This window comes from Sceloporus undulatus, chromosome 10 (assembly GCF_019175285.1).
Source record: "Sceloporus undulatus isolate JIND9_A2432 ecotype Alabama chromosome 10, SceUnd_v1.1, whole genome shotgun sequence".
NCBI classification, from domain to species: Eukaryota; Metazoa; Chordata; class Lepidosauria; order Squamata; family Phrynosomatidae; genus Sceloporus; species Sceloporus undulatus.
Window position 1 is genome coordinate 2,752,377 of NC_056531.1, and position 18,526 is coordinate 2,770,902.

Genomic DNA, 18,526 nt, shown 5'->3' on the forward strand with positions numbered 1-18,526 from the left:
TCTTACCAAGTGCCTCTTCCTGCGTACATCCCTTTTCTTTTTAACGTCAAAACATTGAATGGTGCTATCTAATTCCTTAATCCCCAATTAACACTTGTGCAGCATTTGGGGCTACAGTATATGAGTTTTTTCAGACTTTGTATCTTTCAATTCTTTAGTTATGAAAGTTTTAAAATTTTCTGTTAACATTCCTCTCTGTACATCCTTCTCTTTATCTGATTTTCCAGCCCCTTTTCCATTCTTGAGTGGTAACAAAATAACTGGTTAGTTTTCTCTAGGTGAGTCTGTACAAATCTATACAGTGGTGCCTCGGGTTACGAAATTAATTCGTTCCGCCATTCCTTTCGTAACCCAAAAATTTCGTAACCCGAAACACTTTTCCGTTAGCACTGGAAAGCCTATAGCTGCACTTTGCAGCATTTGAATTTCGCGCCGAAATGAATTTCGTAACCCGAAAAATATTTCGTAACCTGAAACAGTTTTTGCCAATCCAACTTTTTCGTATCCCGGAAATTTCGTAACCCGATCATTTCGTATCCCGAGGCACCACTGTACATTTAACTAGACATATCAAGACATAATCTATCACCTGTTGTTGCTGTGTGCCTTCGGGTCATGGCTTACTTACGTTGTTACTGTGTGCCTTAAAGTCATTTCTAACTTATGGCGGCCCTACAGCAAACATCACAGGGTTTTCTGGGGCTGAGAGTATGTGACTTACCCAAGGTCACCCAGTGGGTTTCCGTGGCTGAGTGGGGAATCGAACCCTGCTCTCCAGTTGTCGTTCAATGCTCAAACCTCTATGTAATGCTTGATTTCAAATATGCAATGCGAAAATCTCGTAGCTAAGCTGAATTCCTTTAATCATTAGCAAATAACTGAGTCTTCAAAACAGAGCTCACTTTCAAAAAGTTTAGGCAAAGATAGTTTATTCAGTAATTAGAAAGCAGTAATAAGTCTCTCCAGCTGTTGTCTAAGAGTTCCTGAAAGCGACTGTGGTTATAATGATTTAGGATATTTTCTTTGTCACACATTTTATCTGCATTTCTTATTCCCCCCCCCCCCAATGAATAGAACCAGAACACTCCTCTGAAAATATATGCCTTACAGTGGCAATTGATAGATGTCATGAATGAGCCAAGATTTATCTAAATCTCATTGATTTAATGGGTCTACTCGAGCTGAGATTATCAATAGGATTTGGGCCATCTTATGCCAATGTAGGCAACCTGCTGGAACAATTTGGGCAAGCGAGGGTTTTTTTTTTATCTTACCTGGACTTGATCAAGGGGTATATTGGCACAGGCCAGAGAGAAGACACCTTCTTCAAATCTAGGGGTGGGGGTCTTCTAGTCCACCTGTATGCTGCTTGGACTTGCATAGGACATAAGGTTGAAAGAACTTCTCTGAGAAGAATAAGGGGGCGGCCTAGAGGAAAAAAGAGTTACAGCAGCCTCTCAACATTTGCTGGGTTAAAGGTACAGGATTCCCCTGAAAGTGGAAAAACCACAAATAAAAAAACACTATTTTTTTAACCTGAGAGAACACTTCTCTACGAATCTCTGGGTCCTCTAGAGCAACAATATGGTCAACATCTGCCAGAAGCTGACCATATAATTGCATTGGAGGTCCTCTAGCATGACCTCCGGAGGACACTGACCATAGAGTTGTGCCAAAGGCCCTAGAAATTAATCAAATCCACGAATGATCAAATTCGCAAGAGTTAAAGCCGCAAATGCAGAGAGACGACTGTACATACCTTTGTTGAGAATCAGTCCTGGTAATGCTTCTATATCATTGTTAAAACGTTCTTCTGTTGTCTGTGATTCCCATGCAGATCTGATGAGTGTTAATAAACCTGGAATAGTCAGTAATTGAACTGGTGTGGCAGTGACAGGCAACACAAATATAGAATATTATTTATTCCTCGATGACTCGTATCGTGGTCCCCAACAAAGATTTCTTGTACTTTTGTTGGAAGGAATGTCTGAGAGACGTTTGGTTGAACAAATCTGTAATAAATTATCTTGCTCAAGAGTCACAATTTTTAGTCTGCCACTGGTTGTTGACCATCTCTGCATTAACATGGCAGGACCAGGTGCTCTTCTTATAACATCATGTCTTCCTTTATTTCCTTCCTTCCTCCTAGGAAATCACTCCTGGCCATTTGAGCCTTGAGGACCTTCTGGAAATGACGGATGAACAGGTCTGTGAGACAGTGGAGAAGTTTGGGGCCAACAGGGAGGAATGTGCTCGACTCAATGCCTCCCTCTCCTGCCTCAGGAGTGTCCATAAATCAGGTGCGACTGCATGCTTTCTCTTCTTCCTAGTGATCATGAGTGAGAATGGGTATACCTATTCAAGAGAGCATCTTTGGAAAGCCTAAGCTGCTCCTGTTGTCTCTCTTTTTATGCCCTTCTGATACCCCTAGGCATAGAATTGCAAAAGCAAAGAACCAGTCCATAATGGCATTGATGGGAGTGAGAGAAGTGGTAGAAAATGATTCCAGAAAAAGAAGGAATACTAATATTGAACTCAGGTAGTTGATTGTCCCAAAGGGAACCACTGAGAAGGAAAATGGGAGTTTTTAGCATACTCAAGGTTTGCAGAAGTTGGAAAAAATTAAGTAGGTATCCTGTACCCCTTAATGCAGTGTCTGTGCTTTGGGTGCTGGCTACCAGGCTGGATGCCAGGCTATACTATGGCTTCTGGATGGTGCCCTAGTGCAATTTCTCTCTTCCAACACACAGACAATTACTCATTAGCCATGGGGGACGCTAAATGTGCTTACTTTCTGCAGCCTGATATGTACAGGAGTGTGTAAGGGAGCAGTGTGTTGTCGATGCTGTTGTTCAGGACTCAAAAAGTTTGTAAATTTCCTCTAAATTCACCTAGAGATCTGTCGCCAGGTTCTCATCTACTTTCATTCTCCCGATTTTTCTCGTTTGTACATAGGGCCCCTGCTTATTTGTCTTTTTTCAAACGGCAGAGGGCACTGTGGAATAATGTAAGCCTTGTGAATTGACTCAGCTGAAGAGTTAGTTGGAGAAGTAGCCAAGAAATGAGCTTTACGTTGCTTTGTGAGATACAGTGGCTGCCTGTATATTCTCAACAGGTGGGTGACTGCACCCATGTTGGTGTCAGGTTGTTTTTCCTGTTCTGTCTGCCAGAGCAGACTGGTGAATTTTTGTTTTGTTCCACTTCTTCACATTTCTGCTGTGGGGGCAGTAAATTTGGCCTTCTTGCATGGTCTGAGATTGCAGTAGTTCCAGTATCAGCTCTGGATTTTTGGAGGGTGGAGGAGGGACCTTTGGGCAAGATGCTCTCAGTAGACATTTACCCTCCCAAGAAAGCCATTGTCAGCAATGCCCAGTCACTTGCCAACCAGTAGTGTGGTGGAAGAAGGGCTTATTGGGTTCAAGGGCTGGAGCCTTATGGAGAGCAGGGACCGTGGTATTACCTGCCTTTTCTGTTTCATATGAGTTTAGCTGTAGCTTCACAGTAGCTTTGGGTATGGTCTATGGATTTAAGACTGTATGGTTGTGTATAACATAACTGTTGCTCATTCTCCCTGTTCCCAATCTGCATCATTGGCCAACAGGGGAGGGAAAAAGTAGTAGAGTCTCTTGCTTCTCCTTCTTCTTCTTATCCCTTCTCACTTGTTCAGTGAGGATAGGCAAATGGGCATCAACAGCAAGGAGGAAGAGAAGCAGGACCAAGAGATTCTGGATGCCAGCAGTAAGTTCCATATCGGACTGCATTCTACAACAGGGACCTGATAATGCCAAATCCAAGCATGGGTGCTACACATGGCTTCCCTTGTGGTGTACATGAGTGGGAGCACTTCATCTGCCAGGAAACATGATTCAAAGAATACCATGTTGTCTTCATGCTTCCGTTCCAAGTCCATTCAGGGGGCCAGTGTGCCCTGGCCAGTGGGCACATCTTGGGGTGCCCTGTCTTTTCTGTCTACAGAGAGGGGTGCTATGTGAACCTTAATATCTCTCGAAACACTTCCAGAAGCTTATCACACAACACTGTGATACCACAATTGCCCTTAACATTAGTCCCATCTTTGCCTGGAATTTATTGCACGATGTTGTGGTTCTCCCGGTGCTATACTATACCGTGACCCCTTTTTGGGATCATTTGGAAACTGATTCTTTTCTCATTTGAAATAATCCATTAATGACCCCATATCTTGCTATGGTTTTGTAACTACTTTGGATGCAGATGTCTTGTTCCACTTTGTTGTGATATTGGGAGAAAAGTGGGCGCAGTGTGAGTGTAGTTTTATTGCTCCTTTCTTAGGGTTTCTCCAGGGACTTCCAACCGGCAAACCCTAGACAATTTCCAGTGGTTGGGCTGGGAGGACACTGGGATTCCCAAGAGTTCCCTGAAGAACAGCTGTATGTTCATTCTTTGTTCTCGAGGGAGCCAATGTGGTGTAGTGGTTTCAGCATTGGACTATAACTCTGGAGAACAGGGTTCAAATCCCCACTTGGCCATAAAACCCATTGGGTGACCTTGGGCAAGTCACATATTCTCAACCTCAGAGGAAGGCAATGGCAAACCTCCTCTGAACAAATCTTGCTAAGAAAAATAGGTTTGCCTTAGGCTCGCCATAAATCAGACACAGCTTAAAAGCACACAACGACAACAGCTCTAATCTTAATGGAGGTTGAGAAAAATCCCAGTAAGAGGCTTGTGGCAAAAATTCTTGCATAGCCTATGATGAGAGGAAAATGAATTATTAGATAAACACTGAATCCCTTCCCCTCTTTTGTTTGCAAGTGGGGGGTGGCTATGTAGATGGGCATGTGGGAGCGGAAGAAATTAAATGTTTCATAGTGATATTGATTTCACACTACAGAGGCGGCTGGATGGAAGCATGCCAGTTGTAATGTGTCCTGGGAAAACCTGTTACAATTTCATGCTTTGAATTTTCTTTGCCCAGGACGGAAGTGGACTTTTGGAGTCTTTTTTTTTTCTGTTTAAAAAGCAGAGAATTTACTCCACCCCTCCTTCTGTAATTACCGTTTCACTTGCATCCATCTCTTCCCCGGCTGACTTTCCTTCTCATCTTCCTTCATGCATGACATTAAATTTGCCACTTTTAAAAGACGCACATGTGTTGGCTTGAGCTGAATGCATATACTCCATCCATGCCTATTTACTGATAACCAACCAACCTTCCTCCCTTCATCTGTCTTTTCTCTTTTCATCAAGTTCCTAGATCTTAAGGCAGTGAAGGGAAGAAGGGAAGTACTGAACACTTGACAGGCAATGAGAAGTTTAAGCTGTCAAAGCATTCTGAATGCAGTCTAGGAAATTGAATGCTGTTCCTTTAAAATATAGTGTCTGCCTTTTTAGTTGCAAGTGCATGAGATGGAAGAGCCCAGATTGATATTAATAAATTAGGGTAAGGGACAATGTCAATGTTGGTTAATGAGTCATTAATTAGAGCCATCCAATTTCCTAGGATGTATCTCCATGGAGCTAATGTGCTGCAAGAGAGCTAGGATGGGGGGGGGGGGAAACCAGGGCTTTATCACATGCCTTACCCTTGAAGTGCAAACTATACTCCCCATCCCTGGGTTTTAGCACAGCTTTGAAGACAGAACGACTTTCCATATTGCAGCAGTGGTTGGAACAGCCTTCCCTGATTCAGCGACTTTCAGATGTGCTGGACTGCAACTCCCATCATCCACAGACAGCAACCCTTCTGGTTGAGGATGATGAAGGTTGCACATATGTGAAAGTTGATAAAATTGAGTTAGAGGAGAGATGGGGGATGTATGGCCCTCCACAGGCTGTTGAGTTCCAGTTCCTAGCATCCTTCACCTAGGGCTATCCTGGCTGGGAGCTGCAGTCCAACAAAATATGGAGGTTCACAAGTTGCCCCCCCCATGTAATGCGATGTCTGATTGATTAAATAGTCAAAGTGTTTGTAAAGTAAAGGTCCTTGCTATCAGAATATCCCTATGATATTCTTGTGCCGTCAGAAGATCCCTACTATAAGAACATCCCTACAATATTCTTGTAGCACCAGAAGATCCCTCCTACAAAAATATCCCTATGATATTCTTGTAGCATCAGAAGACCCATCTACACAACCGTGGAGTTGTGACTTTACATTTTATGTGTGCAGATGATGTGATCATCCGGAAGGATTCTTCAAGTGCAGACGAATCATTAACGCAGAAGCTTTCTTTTTAAATAAAATAAAGCCTGGCTTGCTGGGGCTGTTTCTCTTCTTGCTAATTAAATAGATGTGCCTGTGAAGATGGACAAGTGAGACAGGAGATAGGCAATGGGCTACTTAATAAACAACGAGGGGAATTGTATTGACTCTGCGCCACGTTCAGAAGCTTCACGGTTCTGTGTCACGGATAAAAGGTCACCTGTGTCACCACGCCGTCACTTCCTCAGGATGGCTGTCTGGCAGATGAGCTTTCCACGCTGGCACCAGTGATGGATGTCTGGGGGTTTAGAAAGAGGACGGCTGTCAGTGGGCAGGTGCCCGCATGTCTGCTGAATTTTTCCCTTTCCTATAGACAGATTGCTGAGTTTCTGTGCTGCATGGAGGTGGCTTCTTTTTCTCACCATCTATCAAAAAGCCCAGCAATCTAGACATAGGAGAAAGGCTATTGAAGTCTGAACGTGGAAAAAGAAGCTACTCTCTGCAGCCATTCCTGGATGTCTGTGAAAACCTGTCAGTTTTGTTTCTATTGCATTCATCAAGAATTTTTGGCTTACAGTTCCCAGAACCCCCCAAATTAGAGATGCTGGGAGTTGTAGTCCAAAAAAGCAAAATGTTCAAACTCTGCATGATTTATCAGAAGCCCACCAGCATTCTTGTGCTATCTGAGTTCCATATGAAATTGGAAGACTTTGCTTTGCTTTCCTGCACAGAAACATTTGTAAATTGGTAACCATTTTCTCTAGTGTAAACATTTTAAACACATTTTCCCTGTTGGAGAAAGCATGTTTCTGTGCAGTTTTCAAACAAATTAGTTTTTAGTTGCGCACTTTTGATTGTATATAATTTGGGAAATAATGAAAAAATCTGATGTCTTTATTTTTTCTCTGATGATGGACAACCGAGACATACATATATACATTTGTTGTTGTTGTGTGCCTTCCAGTCATTTCTGACTTACGGTGACCCTAAGGCAAAGCTATCAGGGGTTTTCTTGGCAGGATTTGTTCAGAGGAGGTTTGCCACTTGCCTTCCCCTGAGGCTGAGAAAGTGTGACTTGCTTGCCCAAGGTCACCCAGTAGGTTTCATGGCTGAGCTGGGAATTGAATCCTTGTCTCCAGAGTCATAGTCCAACATGTATGTGTGTTTAAACTTTGGGTAACCTAAGTATCTTTTCATCTCTGTGCCCAAGTATCTCTGTTGTGATGTGAGAAGGGCAGCCCTTTCCCAATAGTTCATAATAGGAGGCCTCTTAGCTGCCTTTGTTGTTTGTTGTTGTGTGCCTTCAAGTTGTTTCTGACTTATGGTGACCCTAAGGCAAACCTATCATGGGGTTTTCTTGGCAAGTTTTTTTCCCCGGAGGGGGCTTGCCATTGCCATCCTCTGAGGCCGAGAGACTGTGACTTGCCCAAGGTCACACAGTGGGTTTGCATGGCTGAGCTGACATTTGAACCCTGGACTGCAGAGTCATAGTCCACTGTTCAAACCACTACATGATGCGCCTACTCCTTACCTTTCCTTGATTCAGGAAGGCTAGAAGAAGGCAAATATTCTCAACCAGGTTTCGCATGTTGGAGGGTTCAAGACCTTGCCTGAGACCCCATAGCCGACCAGATTATGGGGCAGGCAGGCTGAATTCAGCCTGTGGGGTGCAGGTCCCCTAACCCTATCACATAAACTCACCGAGTTGTAGAACTGTAGAGTTGAAAGTTTCTCCAAGGATCATCCAGTTCAACTCCCTGCCAGTGCCAGAATCCACAGCTAAAACATCCTTAACAGACGACCATTTAATCTTTAAAAGTCTCCAAAGAAAGAGAGTCCACCATCTTCTGTGGCAGACTGCTGAACGGCTCTTACCAAGAGGAATTCTTCCTTATCTTTAGCTGGCTGCTTCAGTATCCTTGTCTACATGTAAGAGCGTGGATTCTGTTCAAAAAGTGTCCTCCTCTCCTCATTGTCATTGAGGGGAGTGTGTTGTTGATGGGGAAAGGAAATGAGGTCCCTCCTGCTCTGTTACCATTTCTCCACTCCATAAATCACTGGGATGGAGAGGGCTGCTGGAACTCATCCCTGCACAATGCTTAGCTGTTGGGGAGAAGGGGTAGATTTAACAAACAGCAATGTTTCAGGGTATCCAACACTTTCTAAACGTTGTTTAGATGGTGAATATTAATCACAAGGGAAGCATATTGCAATAGCAGCACCAGGCAATTAATCAGTTTTAGCTCATGAGTGCCAGTGTCAGACAAATATCCAGGAATGAGGGAGGGAAAAATCCATTATCACTCCAGAAGATGTGATGGATGAAATGGATGGGTTTCCATTTGTCAGTTTTATGTAATAGCTAATGCCTCTTCATTAGGAGGTACATGACCAGCTCCTGAAAGAGATAGCATGAGACCATCAGGAAGATTGGGCTCAAGGCTTATCATGATCTACAATGCCCCCACCCCTCGGTTTTCATTTTGAAAATGTTCAATAGCTCCACATAGGCTGCGCAAGCCAGATCACGAATGCCACATCCCATGTACATCTGCACAAGTTGTTATACCACATTTCCCCACCTTCAGTAATAATTGCTGTTTGAACACTTTAAAGTAGGGGTAGAAAACTATTTCAGAAAACTGCTGTACCCCTCATATACAGCCATGAACTTTTCCACTAAAATTCAGCAGCAGAAATTCTGTTCTTTTGGTCCTGTTGCCATTGAAAGTATGTTAAGCTGGGATCTGAGAGAGATCCTCCTCAGTGGCAGCTCCTGGGTCCCAAATGTATTGGAAAGGGAAGTGAAGCTTGAGCCTCTCTTTTCGTCTGTCTTTTGGGAGTTGGTGTCACCCTAGTGTGGTAACTTGTGTTGTCAACCCCAAGCAGGCAGCCACCCCACAGTTCCATTGAGTTGGACCTGCTGGCAGAAGGAGGAATCCGGTCTTGGTTGCCTCCTTCTTCACATGGAGCAAAGATTAGGGTGAGAGGGGCCTGGACTCAGGCCTCCAGGGATGCCCACCAGCCCTGCAGATGCGGGGAGGGAAGGATATGGAAGAGGAGGAGAACGCTGGCACTGCCATTGCCGCAATTCCACTTGTCCTGACATCCTGAACAGTATCAGATGGGAGAGAATGGGATGGCAGTGGAAGGAGAAGCAATAGGAGGCAGGGAGGGCTGCTTGCCACCCACCCTCTTCCTCCTGACCACCTCACCGCCCTCCCTGCCCCAGCCAAACTCGCTGGCATACCTCACAGCTACCCATGTGCCAACCAGGGCACCTCAGCTGTCTAACTGCTGCTGCCACTGGGGGTGGGGTGGGGGGGGGGTGCTGTTGCCACCAGGGTCTGAGAGGGCTGCTGGCCAGACAAGGAAAGGGAGGTACTAGTGGCGGCAGCAGAAGTGGCGGCCAAGGATTCTTCCCCCAGAAGGTAAAGAGTGCATGGCAGCCACTGCCACCATCACCTCCCTTTACCATCTGGTCAGAAGTTCTGCCAGACCCAGAAAGAGCTGTTAGGTGGTGGCAGCAGTACCCCACCCCTACCAGCAGCCACAGTGGACTGCCTTGCCCTCCATTCCTACCCACTGCCTTGCCCTGTGCAGGGCAAGGCAGCGGGAGGACAAAGTGAGCAAAGGTGTGGCAAGCATCTGGGGAAAGTGCTGCTGTTGCCTGGCAGTCCCTCCTAGATTAGGCAGGGCTGTTGGCCAGAAAGGAAAGAGAGGCAATTGTGGCAATGATGGAGGAGAATGGAGGTGTGTGTGTGTGTGTGTGTGTGTGTGTCTTGGGACGGCCAGTGAGTGACCACCCCATCAGGTGTTGAGTCCCCTCTGAGGTATCATCCGGTTCGATCCTCACTCCTCACACCCTCCTAGTGACACCCCTGCTTTTAGGCCAAGACATTTTACTGCGGTAGACCTTTGGAGTGTAAGCTGATCTCTTTTGGAGGTGGTCTACTTGCTTGGTTTTTGGCAATGGCTTTTATAGTTGTGTTTCAAACTGCTTTCATCACACTTTATTTTATGCACTGTTGTAATGAAGATTTCTTTTCTATATTTTATTATCGTTAGCTTCTCAAGTGCCTTTGCTTTTTTTTGGAAAGGGGCAGAAAATAAATAAATTGGGGTGTAAATAAAAGAAAGCAATCAAAATGAAAAGTTTCTCCTAACGTTCAGCCAAAATCTGTCCTCTTCTCAGGGAAGGGCACAGTTGAACTGTGAGAACTGCGACCATAAGATGTGGTAGCATCCAGCAGATTGGATGGTTTTAGAAGACGATTGGACAAAAACATAGCAGATGGGACTATCAATAGCTATTAGACATGATTTATTCCCTCCAATACCAGAGGCAGTGTCCCTGTACATCACTTGAAGGGGAACATGAGCAGAAGGGTGCAGTTACTCATGCCCAGCTTGTAGGCTTCCCATAGGCATCTCATTGGCCACTTAGGAATAGAAACCTGGCATAGATACATCTGTGGTTTGATCCAGCACAGCTCTCCCTATGTTCCTATGTACAAAAAGCCATAGGATTTAATTTGTTCTACTTTGTGTATTAGTTTGCGAAGTGTAAATTAGGCTGGCTCATATTCAAATGGCTTTTATTTGAAAACCCTTTAATATGAATATGCAAGCACAAATAAAGCAAACTAACATAAGAGTAGTGAGCTTAGTCCTTCTTTACAGACATAGCATTTCTGCAAATTCTAAAAAGGAATGTTATAATAAACATTTGAATAAAGAGAAAAAAATCCAAAATGAAAGAAAACAGAAAACTAGGAAAAGGAAACAGAAAAAAAGAGGATGAGAAGTTCTATCTAAAACAGTACAATTTGCTTAAGCTTGGTTATTTTAAAAAAAGCAAAATAAGGATGAACACGTGGAAATTATTGCCAGATACTCTTCAAAAACTTTACTTAATTTATTGGAGGTCCCTGAGAAGATGACAATAGCAACGGCGACCAGATTTCAGCAAAAGTGTCTTCTTTTATTTTGACCCTTGCCAAAACCAGCTCAGAAGGTTAGGTTCTCAGTTAGCGCTGATCACCAAACTTTGTCCAGCCAATGTCTTAACATAACATTCTGTGCAGTTTTCCATGAGCAAGTTATTACTGGTTGTTTCATTATTACAAATCTTTATTTGGAACATATTAAAATATGGAAAACAGATTTCTCTCTCCTACCATATTCCATTTGAGTTGATGGATGGAGCCTAGCTATCTTGTCTGTTACACAGAAGCTGCCCGGCTCCCCGTTCGAGGTCTATTGACCGGCAAGAGCTAAGACATTTTTCCTTCCCTGAAGGTTGGATGCAGCTTGGAAGTTGCATTGAGCAGCAGCCATTTCATGACATTTTCTACTATTCCTTTCCTTTAAAATTCCAGGTTGCCCTAGTAACATTGTGTTTGTTGTCAGGGAAGAAAGCTAAAAAGTGCTTGGAGACTTGTCACAATGTTGTATAAAAGGGTGTGTGTGGGGGGGGGGGGGGGCAAGAGTGTTACCTTGAAAGATCTTATTCTGGCTACCTGAGGAATTTGGATAAGCCTACAAGAGGATCACTGTAAACACTTATGGGTTGCAACTTGCATGAGAAGGAAAGTATGCAGCAATGGCCACCAGCTAGGAAGGTCTCTCTGCACAGAGCTGGACACAAGCTTGGAGGACAAGTAAAGCACTGATACTAAAACTTAAAGCATGAAAAAATAGCCCTCCTGATCTGTCTTATGCCTCTGACCTAAGAGAAGTGGCATGGCGGATAGGGTAAAATGATAGACTAGGAATAAGAATACCTGCATTCTCATCTCCACTCAGCCATGAAACTCACTTGGTGACTGTAGCGAGAATAAGCTGGAGGAAGAAAAGCCATGTACATTGTTTTGACCTCTTTGGAGGAAAGATGAAATGAACTGCTAAATATGGAGGTCCTGTTTAGCATCTATAATAGACTTTCCTTCCCCTTCACAAATTGATTTGTATAGTCTAAAGCCATATAGCACTGGTTTTGTGGCAGTGACTCCCATAAATGGAATTCTACGCTCTCTGAAGATGGACTTTCTTTTATCTGCCTCCATTCTACTGTCAGTAAGATTCACTTAGTAGTCCTGGCTTCTCTAGTCTCTGGGGGAAGAGAGAGAGAAATCCTTTAACATACTTAATAGGGGAAAATCAACAAGTAAATTAAAATTTTACCAGCAGTCTCAAGCTATAATGGTTGTGGCAGGAGGAGGGTGGCTGGAGAATGTGAAAACCTGTGTCCTTCTTCTTGCAAAGTATGTTTCTTGCCACTGAGCTATGGTTCTTCTTTTCAGTAAGAAACTTCAGAAGCAGCCTTGTACTGAGCTAAACCTCCGGTCCATTAAGTTTAGCCTTGTCTCCTCTAGCTTGAAGAGACTGTTCAAGCTTTCAAACTGGAAACCTTTCCAGTTCTACTGGGGGAAAAATAGGAATAGAACCTGGGACCTTCTGCATGCAGAGCCTCTGCTCTGTCACTGAACTACAGTACATTCCTTCCCAATAAAACATATAAACAATTAAGAGTGTCTTGTTAAATATAACACTGTAGTTCTATCTAGCCTAGGAACTGTCAGCAGCTCTCCAGCATTTCAGATTGAAGCTTTCCTAGACAGTCCTGCTGGGAGAGGCTTCTTTTCTTAGAAGAAAAATCTTTATTTCTCAGTTTTGTAAAATACATTTCACAGGAACATGTTAAGGAAACCTCCTTCTTCATCCCTTCCCCAGACAACCATAATAAGCAATTACAGTTATGTAAAGCTCATTTGATCTAATTAATCAAATAAATAAATTAAATAGGAAAGCTGATTATACTTTCAGGGGAAATTGAACCTAGGTCCTTTTGTGGGCAAAATGTATGCTCCACTACTGAGCCACATCTCCCTTAAGAGAGAAGGATAATACAAGATGGACATGTGGCCTATCCAACATTGTTCATGGCGTACAGCAAGAGTGCGGAATTTTTAGTTTACCTGTTGTTTTGATCTACAACTCTCATAGTCTCATATCATTAGCCGTGCTGGCTGGTGTTTCCGGGAGCAGAAGTCCAAAATTTTCCCACCCTTGTTATTGTCGTGAATAATGTTGGTTAGGCCTCCACAACGGTCACACCAAAGCAGACACATCTGTCTTTTACTGTTTGCTTTGGCTTTTCAAGGATATAGCAAGAAGCATTGGGAACATCTGCAAAAGTGGTTTGACAGGAAACCATAGTATGATGCCAAATCTGAATGCAGCAACTCTGGCACGGTGACGCCTCAACAATGCCACTGCTGCCAAGTCTCTGAAAGGCATCATGCATGCTTTTGTGTGAATTTTATGTCAGTTTTAAAATGGGCTTCCCAGACTCTACCTGGATATTTTTAGGCATGACGCACCAGGATAAGCATCAAGTGATTCTTATGAAGGAGCTCATCAATCATCTAATGACATAGTCATCAAAATAAATAGCGGATAGATGGATACAGGGAACAGCAAGGACATGCCTGGAGCCTGGATTGAGGGACTTAATAGCCCCAGATTGGACAGTAATGTTAGAGAGGCTCATCCTGGTTGCTTGGTTGGACACATTCCACTCAGTTGCTATGTTTAGTAACCCATCAATCATAATTAATTAGTAAAATGGAATAGTGGTAATTACCACTTTCAGGGCTGGATGGCATTTTCCTGAGAGGAACATATGCTGTTGACCCATAACTACCTGAGTGTTTCTCTTTTGGGATTGTTTATCAGGTTATTACATCACAATCTTCCTCCTTCTACTCCATCTCTTCTCCTTCTGGTTGCTTTCTGTGGTCTGATGGATCACTGGGAAGGTCCTATGTGCCATGGAGAGCAGCTGCCTTCACATTCTTGCTCTAAATGTAACCAAGCAGATCCTGGTCTTCCTTCTCCCCATTTCTGCCCTAAATCCATTCCCACCAAATCCCTCCTTCCCTCTTCTTCTTTCAGTTTTCAATGGAGACAATTCCCATTCCCTCAAACTGTCATTACATGCTCCCTTCAACTCTTTTTTCCATCTAACTTATCTTACCTTAATTCCAGCTTCCCTACCATTATCCTGAAACCATGAAGCCCACAAACATGGTTCATTACATTCCCCGGTGCAGAAGGAATTGTCACATTGTACTGTCAGGCATGCAATATAAACAGAATAGTTTGTCTTCTGTGATTGGAATAGATGTCTTCATGAATTCATTAGAAGAGGCACATGACAACCGATGCAATAAAGGAGAGGCAGGCACCTTTCCATCTCCCTGACCACTGGGCAGCTTGATGGGAATTGTAATCAAAAGCATCTGGAGAGCACCAGATTGTTTATCCTTGCAATAAGTGGTTGACTGTTGTAATAAGTCATCTGTTCCCTGAAATATCCAAGGTTCTGTAAGACTGTCTGTGACCACCTTTGTACTCTGGTGTATAGCTCTCTCATACACACACACACTATACATATATATACATACACACTCAATCTGGAAACAGGAGGAAACAACTCACCAAGCAGTTTGCAAAGAGTTTGAAGAGCATACAAAAATGTATTTTTCCACAAGTCAACCATTAGCTATCCCCATGTTCCATGCTAGAGGCCTAGGTTTGCTTCCCAATTTCTTCTGATCTGTGGGTTACAGGGCTGTGAGAATGTCCAATTCTGAGGATGTCTGTCACCTTCCTGAACAAATTAATTACAACTTCTTTTCAAGATTTTCTCTCATGGCTGCTATGTCTTTTCCTTTGGGGCAGTCACTGACCTGTTAAATCGTTCACATCTCTTCCTTCCAGCTCTCCATGTGTTCTGTTTCTGCCTTTTCAAACCAGGCCTCTGCTGTCTTTTGGGGAACCCCCTCTCTCCATATTTTGCACTTGAGACAAAGAGAGGTTAGATAATTTTAGACTCTGGACAATGATGTTGGTGCAAAGGCTCCTTAGATATTATTTTTTCACTCCTTTCAAAATGTGGTAAAGCAACCCTGCTGCATTTCTGCCCTCTCTCCTTCCCCCTGTTGCTGAATAGAGCCCTGGCCTTTTACCCCAAAGTTCTGTCTTGACGGCACCAAAATGTATGAGCCAGACATTTCTCCTTTGGGCTGATTTCCCCCTCCTCTCATCAGCTTTAGAGGGAACAATTTGGAAGATACTTCCTCCCCTCACATTTCTTTCTTTCTTTTTTAAAAAAAGAAACCTCATTTTAATCAACTTCTCTCCCTTTCTGTTCTGCAGCTCATACTCTTTCCTTTCCTCACCCTTCTCAGGAGGTGGAAATAAATTGATTTCCTTGAAAAGGATGCCGAGATAACTAGGCTATCAATTAATAACCCAAAATGGGATAAAAAGGAGGAGCCGGGGTAGTTACCAGCTTCTTTTTAGAAGGCAAATATTACTTCTTCTTCATCGTCTTCTCTTTTTTTTAACATTCATGAGTTGTTAGAAAAGTCAGATCAAAAGCGTCAGGAGTGAAGAGCTTGGATCCTCTATATGTGTGAAGAGGCGAGTTCTATTAACTGCATCAAATAACATTTTTGGTAATGAAGTGAAACTCCCTGTGTTCCTTTCCTTACCAGACACCAGAGTAGCAGTGAGTGTGACTACGAATGGGTGCATTGAGAGAAAGAAGAGAAGAGATGGCAAGAGAAAGAAAGGGTGAAGAGAGGACAAAATTTTTCCCCAGATATTTTTTCTTCTGAGAAACTTTCCCAACCTTTTCTTCTCTCTTCCACTTCCCCACTCCAGAAAAAAGAAAGACTGCTCTGTAAGATTTTCAACAACAACAAAAAAGCAGGCATTCATTTATTTTCTTGTACCAGGACACTTCTACCTCCCCCCTAAGATAATGTTCAGGAACACGACTAGGTCTAGGATATTATGGAGGATGCTGGCAAGGATGCCATTAGAGTTCTTGCCTTTGTCACTGATGGTGGTGGTGGTGGGGGACCCATAGGCAAAATGAAGGACTTGGAAGGAGAATAGAGTCCTCATTAGAAACCTCGGGATGTTGTTTAGGAGAACTCTGAAGCAGCAATGGACAGATTGATGCAAGAGGATAAAGCTATCAGTGACTCCTAGTCATGATGGCTATATTTCACCTCCAGGATTAGAGGCAGTGCACACCAGTTGGTAGGGAGTAGAAGTAGGAGAGAATTATTGGACTTGTGTCCTGCTTGTAGGCTTCCCAGAGGCATTTGGCTGGCCACTGGGGGAATCAGGATGGTGATAGATTAGCCTTTGGATTTGGTCCATCACCATTCTTCTTCTGTTCTTTTGAAAATGTCTGATGGACTCAGAGGTGCTGAGTGAAAATGCATTTTCTGTAATACAGTGGCTGATTGCTATGGCTTTACAAAAGGAGATAACAGATGAAGGGACTCTGGTCTAGACTGGGACTACAGAGTGACTGTCATGGTGGTGAAAAGCAGGCTTCTGTGGCAGCACTCTTGACTGTGGAGCTCCCTCCCAAGGAAATTATTTGAAGGAGTGGTTTTAAACTGTTTTTTGACAGTTTTTATTTCATGCTTTAAATGTTTTACCCATTGTACCAATAGGTACAATAGGTAGGATGAGAAGGGATACAGAAATACTTGAAGAACAAACACACAAACAGGTCTGTGGATCCCTAGTGGTAAGCAAATGGCCCACAGAACTCATGTATCCCCCAACCATGCTACACAGACCTCCTGCTGCTATCCAGTTTGGCAACAGAAGTACTCTTAATCTATATTTTTTGCTCAGAACAAGCTGTCCAGGTAGCATGGGTCTTGTTCTGAAGGAGACTCTTACCCCAGAAGCCTACAGAAAATACAGGTTTCTTTTGAAACAAACCATACAGTCTTTTTTTAAACCCAAAAAGCAGCCTAAAAGTATATCTGCTCCTGAATTTTAGAAAGACTTGGCGGTGGCAACGGAAATTGTAGGTTGGTAGTGGGGAACACCAGAGTTGCTCACCCTTGTCCTGGTAGCACATAGTCACTTCTACAAGCTTTGTTTCCAATATCTGATTGTTCTTGTTTTTAACAGGAGGTAGTCTTTCCAAGCAAGACTGGACCATTCAGTGGCCAACAACAACTGAGACCGGCAAGGAGAATAACCCCATGTGCCAAACGGAAACCATGCAGTGGATCCGAACTCATCTTTCTCCAAGCCCCAAAGCTCAGTCAAAGTGCATTCAGCATTACTGCCACCCGACCTTGTCACATGGACCGGCGTATACTCATGTGGAGAGACTGACTGTGGAAGGCTTTCCAGGGCTGTGTCCCCCACTGGAATCTGGCCACCGTTCCTTGCCCCCCTCCCCACGTCAGAGGCATGCTGCCCGTACTCCACCACGCACCCCAAATATTGTCACCACCATGACTCCACCTGGCACCCCACCAATCCGGAGGAGGAACAAGGTGAAACCACCAGGCACACCACCACCCTCATCTCGAAAACTGATCCACTTGTTCCCAGGCTTCACAGCTTTACATCGCAGCAAATCCCATGAATTCCAGCTAGGCAATCGGGTGGAGGAGGCTCACACACCTAAGTAAGTGGAAACGTGTATTGCAGAGATGAGGAAACCTTGTAGGTCTCAAACATGTTCAATGAGTGGATCTGAGATCCAGTAGAAGTTCATAAACTGAGAAGTGACTCAACCTGGAATGGATTGAGGTTCTGTTATCAAAGCTGCTATCATTGAGCTTCAACCCACTGGCTGTAAAACAGAGATAAGATAGGCATGATATACAGTTATTATAAGGAATATTGAGCCCCAGTGCCTACAGCCACAGTGTCAGTGGTGTTGAAATAAGCAGACAAGCTGTATGTGAATCAGATGGTTAGTGAAGCAAGGGATCACAGGGTCAAAAAGCAGGGACTATATGAGAATGATGCCATCTATCATCCCTCCAAAAACTTTCCATCTCCCTCTTAGGCTTACTTGTGATCTTCACAGTATGTGGGGGAGTCGGATGGATTTTCCTGGTAACAGTGTAGTCTGGTCTATTTCCATTAAAACAGAAAGTATTTGGAAGTGGTTTGGACTTGAATGGGAAGTTAAGTTGTTAACTTAACCTGCTTCTAGTGGAGATGAAAACTGCTAGAATTTGTTGGTTGATATGATCGAAGAAAGATCGGCTTCCCATTTGGTTTTTCCTTGGAGGTGTAGCTGTTTGGATCATCACAATGAGTGCTGACCCTTGAAAATTTACCAGTACAAAACTGGTGACTATTGGACCTCCACCATAATAATAGCTTGCCCCACTGATAACTCTTCCTACCATTGAGTACTCAGGTTGCATCATTTCCCTTTCTCTGTTTTGTAAGAGGGAGAAATGGTGCAAACTTTGTGGCCCAGCATGTGTA

The 18,526-nt window shown here is 43.6% G+C and overlaps 1 protein-coding gene across 1 annotated transcript in view; it reads left to right on the forward strand.

Moving 5' to 3' along the window:
• KSR2 (kinase suppressor of ras 2) overlaps positions 1-18,526 on the forward strand; it is a 150,764-nt gene that overhangs the window by 33,301 nt on the left and 98,937 nt on the right. Inside the window, 2 exon segments of the mRNA XM_042442189.1 lie at positions 2,150-2,300; positions 17,201-17,708. Of these exon segments, the coding sequence (XP_042298123.1) occupies positions 2,150-2,300; positions 17,201-17,708 (659 nt within the window).